This window comes from Phragmites australis, chromosome 15 (assembly GCF_958298935.1).
Source record: "Phragmites australis chromosome 15, lpPhrAust1.1, whole genome shotgun sequence".
Lineage (NCBI taxonomy): Eukaryota > Viridiplantae > Streptophyta > Magnoliopsida > Poales > Poaceae > Phragmites > Phragmites australis.
Genome location: NC_084935.1, coordinates 11,128,041 through 11,136,239, shown reverse-complemented (window position 1 = coordinate 11,136,239; position 8,199 = coordinate 11,128,041). Strand labels below are relative to the sequence as shown.

Sequence of the window (8,199 nt, the reverse complement as noted above, 5' to 3'; positions counted from 1 at the left end):
ATTTCCGAGTAAAAATTGCAGGACATTAGGAAGAAGGGATCCCCTTGTTTTCATCGTCAGGAAGTCTAAGTGCTAGAGACTCCATGAAGGCGGGGATCAGAGGCTCGATGCTATGAATAATCTCTATTGCCTCCTCTGTTGAACATCTAAACCCCTCCATCACTATTGATGTGCCGAGGTTGGGGTAGTAGCTCTTGAGGAGACCAAGCATATTCTCGGTGCTTATGGAAGCTGATTGGATCATGTGGTCGAGGGTCTAGTCCCTCAGCTTCTGAAGTGCTATGACTGTAACATCCTGTTTAGCAGCTATGGCATCCTGTTCGGTAGCCATAGTGTCTCGTTCGGTGGCCATGTTTTTTCGGTCAGCTTTCCCTGTCTTCAAATCGCCTTTGAGGTTTTCCAGAAATGTGTCTTTCTTCTCGATAGTTTTCATTGCTTCGTCAATAACAACATCTTTATTGCTTAAGAAGGATTCAAGAACTGGGAAAGCAAACAAAAACGATTATCATCAGTTGTCCGATATTCGAGTCACATACTAGTGATCTGTGGATAGACTAACCGTCAATTCTTTCTTAGCTAGCGGCAAGCAGCACATCTTGTTCCGTCTGGTAGCTGGTGTGGTCGATCTCTAAATACCGAGCTTTGGTGATTGCTACCTGGGCACCTGTAGCCTTGATGAGATCCTCTATCGCAGCCCAACGATCATCAGTTAGGGTCAATGCCAAGGTCTCAGCTTTGTTGGGCTGCGGGTTGGCTTCAGGCGCGCTCGTGGAAGGATTCTCTACTCAAGGAAGTGGAGGCAACGTGACAGGAGAGGTTGGAATCAGCTGACTAACCGATTTTCTTGCAGTTTGTTCCTTCAATGTCTCCAGGGGTGACAGTCTGCAATTAGCCAGATGAGGAAGGGAAAGGAAGGCCGCAAGCTAAGATAAGTGTTCAAGTCAAACCTTTTGGTGATTGGAATGCGTGAAAGGATGTTCAATTTTTTGCCTCTTGATTGTTATTTTCTTCTTCATCATATCAGCAGCTGGGATTGATTGTGTTGAAGGGATGACCTGGGAGTCCGACGAAGTTAAAGAAGCCATTGCCTGCAAGAAATCAGCCGACTATGACTCATCATCATTCTGGACTTATTGAGCAAATCCTCAGAAGAATGACCAATGTAAGGGGGATAACTTGATGCAAGTTACCTTTCTTACCGAGTCATTGGGTGCGGCGGTCTCTCGAGGAGGCGACCGAGGGGGTGCACCAGTTGTTCCCTACAAGAAGGTCCCCCATACGGGCCGAGCATCAGTTGGCATATGCTTAATAATCATAATATCAGCTAAATGAGTGATCATCCAAGGACTCGATTTCAGTACCAGTTGACTTTTTCCCCACGCACGTTTGAGGGGTGGTGGGTCGGATGGCGAGGACAATCTCTTGGATCGAACAGACCATTCAGCCTCTTGACTGATCGGCGTTTTCCCCTTGTCACTGGTGCTAGAGGTGAATGTATTCTCTTGGTGGAAGGCTGGAATCTAGAATCAAAAAGACAAATCTGGTTGAACAAGTAATCAATAATGCCTTCTCAATTCAAGTAAATTCTCACCGACGGTCGAGGATTCAAGAGGGAGTAGGGTTGAACATAGCATGGTTGCACCTCTTCGGTGAATAATTTGCTCAATCGAGTAGCAGTGTCCTACAAGGACATGGCTAAAGAAAAAAGGAGTCACTTGAAAGAGTTTGACTACAACTACAAAAGCAATAAAATGCTTACTAAATCTTATATCCGACCGCGTCCTGAGAGCTATTGTTATCTCCAGTATAATCCCAAGCGAAATGATCCCACGCTTTCAAGGGGCTCGACCTTCGACTAATGAAGTCTTTGGTCACATGCCATCCGGTTAAACTACTTTGCCTAAGTTTGCCAATCTACTTGACGTAGTGTGCAGTGTGGTCAAGTTCGCGGTGTTTCTTCAACTATGACGGATTTGGGCGGGGATGCAGGCCCTTATAGACTAATGGAGAGGTGACTGGGTCGGGGTTGGAGACGTAAAATCAATTTTTCTTCCAATCTTTTTGCCAAGAGGAGATTAGCACAACCGGGATATAGGAATTTTTCAGTCCGTTCCGCAGTTGGAAACCATAGCCTTCAACACATTTATTTTAGTATTCCTTTTTAGATGATAGAAATACTGGAACAAATTTAAGCTCGACGCGATACTGAGGAAGACTTCGCACAGATGGACAAAAACACTAAGCATGGTGATCAAGTTCGGATTTAAATGGTGAAGCTCGATTTGGTAGTAGTCAAGTATGGTGAGGAGAAATTTGGAAGGGGGAACATTGAAACCATAGCGGAAAATGATTCAAACACCATAATTTCATGATCGAATTGGCAGGATGGGAATTCCTCACCCGACGTCGGCCTCCAGTTGGCCAGCTCACGAGGAGAAACGATTCCTTCGCCTTCAAGTTCCTGAAGCTTCGATTCTTGTATCGTAGAGATCGCCCAGACCTCGGTTAGGAGCTTCATCTCGTCCAGTTGCTTAGGAGAAGCATCAACAGCCTTCAAGTTGGATTCTTTCTCATGCGAGGAAGGAGAAGCGCCGTTCGTGGAAGGACCGGAAGCCATGGAGTGAGATTTCTGTGCGGTGGCGCACGCTTGGGCGAAGGAAGGTGAAGGCTTGTGCAAGAAGATTAATGGCAAGAGGATGAAAAATGTCTACAGTCCAGATTCGTACGGATAAGTAAACTGGAACTTAACGTATTCTTTGGTAACTGCTCCTATCATTGTAGCGCTTCGTTCAACGCGAAAGGCGGGATGAAGATGTTGTGTGAATATTTGCACGCTCATCCGAGTGCATTAAATGTGTCTATACCGAACGGTTCAAATTTGAAGATTTATTTTCTACTCAGAGTCAGGTGTCGATAAGTCAAGTTTTCAAGCTTTTTTTTAGTCTCAAGTGCGGGCAACGGCAGGGCGTACAATCCAACTATATTTCCACTTGACACTTGAAATATGACCTTTCTTACTTGATTATTTCGACTACAAGTTTGATCCACCTTGCTCGACCAAGTCTAGCTCCACCCCTGCTCACTATCACGTGTGAGCTTATAGTTTTTTTTTTTGGATAACGATATAGTTAGACTATTTGGGAGATTATATTTAGCGTTAACTATTAGTGACATGTATAAACGTTATAGATACCAGACATCTACTATATTATTGGAGATGCCATAAATACACTCCCATCTGAAGTATGTCCCTCGAGTGCTTGCCATGAATTAACTCTCAATCCCACCATCCGTTTGCATGCGTCGGCCGGCCTACTCCTGTTCAATCAGACACGTACGCCTTCGTCAAGTTGTTTCCTCTTTGCGGTGGCATCTGAACTTGTTTTAGCCAACCGATTTTTTATTAAGATTAGCCTAATCACATAACAAATCCCTTCCATGGAGGCACGTCAAATCATGCTGGCCGGTTCAAACAACCAAAAACTCCAACCATGGAGGGAGGGAGGAAGGGAGGATTCTGAATCCATCATCCATAAAAGGGAGGCCAACCACTCTCTTTCTACGAACTCCATCTCTCTACTTGGTCCCATTCTGCTCTCCTCTACTCTACTCTACTCACTCCCCCAACTGCCAGCCAAATCCTCTCTCCGTTTCTCTCTCCTCCTCTGTTTTCCTAGCTGAGCAGCTCCTCCATTTCCCAAGCACACCAACTCCTTCCAGAGGCCGACGCAGTCGGCGCCATTCAATGCCACGCACCAAGCCTCTGAGACACGACGCACACACCGCCATCTCCTTTAACTCCTTCCCCTGCCCCGTCGCTTCCCGACGCTGACTCGAGCGGGAACCAATGCGCCCATGCACATACCCCGCCGTATGCGTGCGTGCGCCTCCATCCCGACTCGCCCCTGCTCCTCTGCTCATGCACTCCCCACAAGTTGACACCTAGGATAGAGGCGAGCAGTGAGGTGCACCAAGAAAGTGGCAATGGTGAGGGCGGCGCGGCGGTTCTTGGCGTGGCCGGCAAGGCTGCTGGTGGTGGTGGTGGTGGTGGCTCTGCTTTCATGCATGGCCGCGGCGGATGACGGTGGCGTGCTGTTGAAGGTGAAGAGCGCGCTCGTCGCGGATCCCGAGGGGGCCCTGGCGGGCTGGAACGACAGCGGCGCCGGCTCGTCGGGGTTCTGTTCCTGGGCGGGCGTGGCGTGCGACGCGGCGGGGCTCAGGGTGGTGGGTCTCAACCTGTCCGGCGCGGGGCTGGCGGGGCCGGTGCCCCGCGCGCTCGCGCAGCTCGACGCGGTGGAGTTGATCGACCTGTCGTCGAACCGCCTCACGGGCCCCATCCCGGCGGCGCTCGGCGGGCTGATGAGGCTTGAGACGCTGATGCTGTACTCAAACCGGCTCACGGGCGAGATACCAGCGTCGCTGGGCGCGCTCGCGGCGCTCCAGGTGCTCCGGGTCGGCGACAATCCAGGGCTGTCGGGCGCCATCCCCGACGCGCTCGGGAGGCTCGGCAACCTCACCGTGCTCGGCCTCGCGTCCTGCAACCTCACGGGGCCGATCCCGAGGAACCTCGGGAGGCTCGCCGCGCTCACGGCCCTGAACCTGCAGCAAAACGCGCTGTCCGGGCCGATACCGCCGGAGGTCGGCGGCATGGAGAGCCTCCAGGTGCTCGCGCTCGCCGGCAACCAGATCACCGGCGCGATACCGCCGGAGCTCGGGAAGCTCGCTGGACTCCAGAAGCTGAACCTGGGGAACAACTCGCTGGAGGGCGCCATACCGCCGGAGCTCGGCTCCCTCGGCGAGCTCGAGTACCTCAACCTCATGAACAACCGCCTTTCCGGGCGCGTTCCGCGTGCGCTCGCCGCGCTCTCGCGCGTGCGCACGATCGATCTGTCCGGCAACATGCTCTCCGGAGAGCTTCCTGCTGAGCTCGGCCAGCTGCCGGAGCTAAACTTCTTGGTGCTCTCCGACAACCACCTCAGCGGCAGCCTCCCCGACGACCTGTGCGGCGGTAGCGGAGGCGATGAAGCAGAGTCCAGTAGCCTCGAGCACCTCATGCTCTCGACGAACAACTTGTCCGGGGAGATACCGGAGGGGCTCTCTCGGTGCCGCGCGCTGACGCAGCTCGACCTGGCGAACAACAGCCTCTCCGGCCCCATCCCGGCTGCGCTTGGTGAGCTCGGCAATCTGACGGACCTGCTTCTCAACAACAACACCCTCTCCGGCGAGCTGCCGCCGGAGCTCTTCAATCTCACCGAGCTCCAGACTTTGGCATTGTATCACAACCAGCTCACCGGCCGGCTGCCGGATGCCATTGGCCGCCTCGGGAATCTCGAGGTGCTGTACCTGTACGAGAACCAGTTCGCTGGCGAGATACCGGAGTCCATTGGGGAGTGCGCGAGCTTGCAGATGATCGACTTCTTCGGGAACCAGTTCAACGGGAGCATACCGGCGTCCATGGGAAACTTGTCCCAGCTGATCTTTCTCGACTTTCGGCAGAACGTGTTGTCCGGATGGATTCCTCCGGAGCTCGGTGAGTGCCGGCAGCTCAAGGTCCTCGATTTGGCGGACAATGCTCTGTCCGGGCCGATCCCAGCGACGTTCGGCAAGCTCCGGTCACTCGAGCAGTTCATGCTGTACAACAACTCGCTCTCCGGCGCCATCCCGGACGGCATGTTCGAGTGCCGGAACATCACGAGGGTCAACATCGCGCACAACCGGCTCGCTGGCAGCCTCCTGCCGCTCTGCGGCACGGCGAGGCTGCTGTCGTTCGACGCCACCAACAACTCCTTCGAGGGTGGGATCCCCGCGCAGCTCGGCCGGTCGTCCTCGCTCCAGCGCGTGCGCCTCGGGAGCAACATGCTCTCCGGGCCGATCCCGCCGTCGCTAGGCGGCATCGCCGCGCTCACGCTGCTGGACGTGTCGAACAACGCGCTCACCGGCGGCATCCCGGGCATGCTCGCGCAGTGCACGCAGCTCAGCCTCATCGTCCTCAGCCACAACCGGCTGTCAGGGCCAATCCCGGACTGGCTGGGCTCGTTACCGCAGCTTGGGGAGCTGACGCTCTCCTATAATGAATTCGTCGGAGTGATTCCGATGCAGCTCAGCAATTGCTCCAAGCTCCTGAAGCTCTCACTCAACAACAACCAGATCAATGGAACAGTGCCACCTGAACTCGGTAGCTTGGTGTCCCTCAACGTGCTGAATCTTGCACACAATCAGCTCTCAGGTCCGTTTCCGACGACGATTGCAAAATTAAGCAATTTGTATGAGCTGAATTTGTCACAGAATTACCTGTCCGGTCCAATTCCTCCGGATATCGGCAAGTTGCAAGAGCTGCAGAGCTTGTTGGATTTGAGCAGTAATAATCTCAGTGGCCACATTCCTTCATCACTCGGGTCACTCTCCAAGCTGGAAGACCTGAATCTTTCTCACAATGCTTTGGTCGGAGCAGTGCCGTCTCAGCTTGCTGGCATGAGCAGTCTGGTGCAGTTGGACTTGTCCAGCAACCAGCTGGAAGGGAGGCTGGGCACCGAGTTCGCCCGGTGGCCGCAGGGCGCGTTTGCTGACAATGTCAGGCTCTGTGGGAGCCCGTTGAGAGGTTGCAGCAGCGGGGACGGTCGGTCGGCTCTGCACTCGGCGTCCATCGCGCTGGTGTCTGCGGCGGTCACGCTGGCGATTGTCCTCCTGATCATCGTGCTCGCACTGATGGCAGTGCGACGTCGGGGCCGGCGGTCAAGGGAGGTGAACTGCACGGGATTCTCGTCGAGCTCGGGCAACACGAACCGGCAGCTCGTCCTCAAGGGCTCGGCGCGGCGGGAGTTCCGGTGGGAAGCGATCATGGAGGCTACGGAAAACCTGAGCGACCAGTTCGCCATCGGGTCCGGCGGGTCAGGGACGGTGTACAGGGCCGAGTTGTCCACCGGCGAGATAGTGGCCGTGAAGAGGATCGCGCACATGGACAGCGACATGCTGCTGCACGACAAGAGCTTCACTCGGGAGGTCAAGATCCTGGGCCGCGTCCGGCACCGGCACCTGGTCAAGCTGCTCGGGTTCGTCAGTTGCCACGACGGTGGCGGAGGCAGCATGCTCGTCTACGAGTACATGGAGAACGGCAGCCTCTACGACTGGCTGCACGGCTGCGGCGACGTTGACCGCAAGAAGCGGGTGCTCGGCTGGGACGCCCGGCTCAAGGTCGCGGCCGGGCTGGTGCAGGGCGTCGAGTACCTCCACCACGACTGCGTGCCGCGGATCGTGCACCGGGACATCAAGTCGAGCAACGTGCTCCTCGATGGCGACATGGAGGCGCACCTCGGCGACTTCGGCCTCGCCAAAGCCGTCGTCGAGAACCAGGCCGCCTGTGGCAAAGACTGCACTGAGTCAGCTTCCTGTTTTGCCGGATCATACGGGTACATTGCGCCAGGTAATTTCAGCCCCTGAAATGCTACAGAAACAAAAAAAAAAGTTCAGACGAATTGCAGATGCAGTTACTGACAATGTATGCGTCACATTACCTTTGCAGAGTGTGCTTACTCCTTGAAGGCGACCGACAGGAGCGATGTCTACAGCATGGGCATGGTGCTCATGGAGCTCGTCACTGGGCTCGTGCCGACCGACAAGTCCTTTGGCGGTGACATGGACATGGTGAGGTGGGTGCAGTCCAGGATCGACGCGCCATTGCCAGCGCGGGAGCAGGTGTTCGACCCAGATCTGAAACCGCTAGCGCCGCGCGAGGAGTCGTCGATGGCAGAAGTGCTGGAGGTGGCGCTCCGGTGCACAAGGACGGCGCCGGGGGAGAGGCCGACGGCCCGGCAGGTCTCCGATCTGCTGCTCCACATTTCGCTCGATTATTATCGAGCAGATGAGCACAAGCGTTAGGATATCAAAAGCTGGGAAAATTTGTCCTAGGAGCTGCCTTTTCTCTGTTTCTTGTTTCGGCTAAATTAGCTTACCTTTTCTGCATGAAATGAGCAAGAGAGTTGTGGTTTTAAGGGTTTGCCGTTGAATCAAGAATCCCCTTAAATTGGATTGTTTTATCGTTAATTTGGTTGAGTTTGGAAATTGTTTGTACATGCATCTCTGAAAATGTAAAGTAATGAAGTAAAACAAAGTATGCAATGGTTGAGATCCTTTCGATGTTATTCTGAAATTAGCTGCAACAGATGTGTATTGTGACTGGAACGAAAAAGACAGTACTAAAAG

The 8,199-nt window shown here is 54.1% G+C and overlaps 1 protein-coding gene across 1 annotated transcript; it reads left to right on the top strand.

The window, feature by feature from the left end:
* The first annotated feature begins 3,503 nt into the window (after positions 1-3,503).
* Positions 3,504-8,127, top strand: LOC133892503 (LRR receptor-like serine/threonine-protein kinase GSO1). The gene is made up of 2 exons (XM_062333329.1): positions 3,504-7,420; positions 7,520-8,127. The coding sequence occupies exons 1-2, from the start codon at positions 3,985-3,987 to the stop codon at positions 7,873-7,875; spliced, it is 3,792 nt and encodes a 1,263-aa protein (XP_062189313.1). The 5' UTR covers positions 3,504-3,984; the 3' UTR covers positions 7,876-8,127.
* The last annotated feature ends 72 nt before the right edge of the window (positions 8,128-8,199 follow it).

Excerpts from the sequence above, each read along its gene's own strand:
- LOC133892503 (XM_062333329.1), top strand. The coding sequence starts at position 3,985 with ATGGTGAGGGCGGCGCGGCGGTTCTTGGCGTGGCCGGCAAGGCTGCTG. Across the intron at positions 7,421-7,519 it reads ATACGGGTACATTGCGCCAG|AGTGTGCTTACTCCTTGAAG; the intron begins GTAATTTCAGCC and ends TTACCTTTGCAG.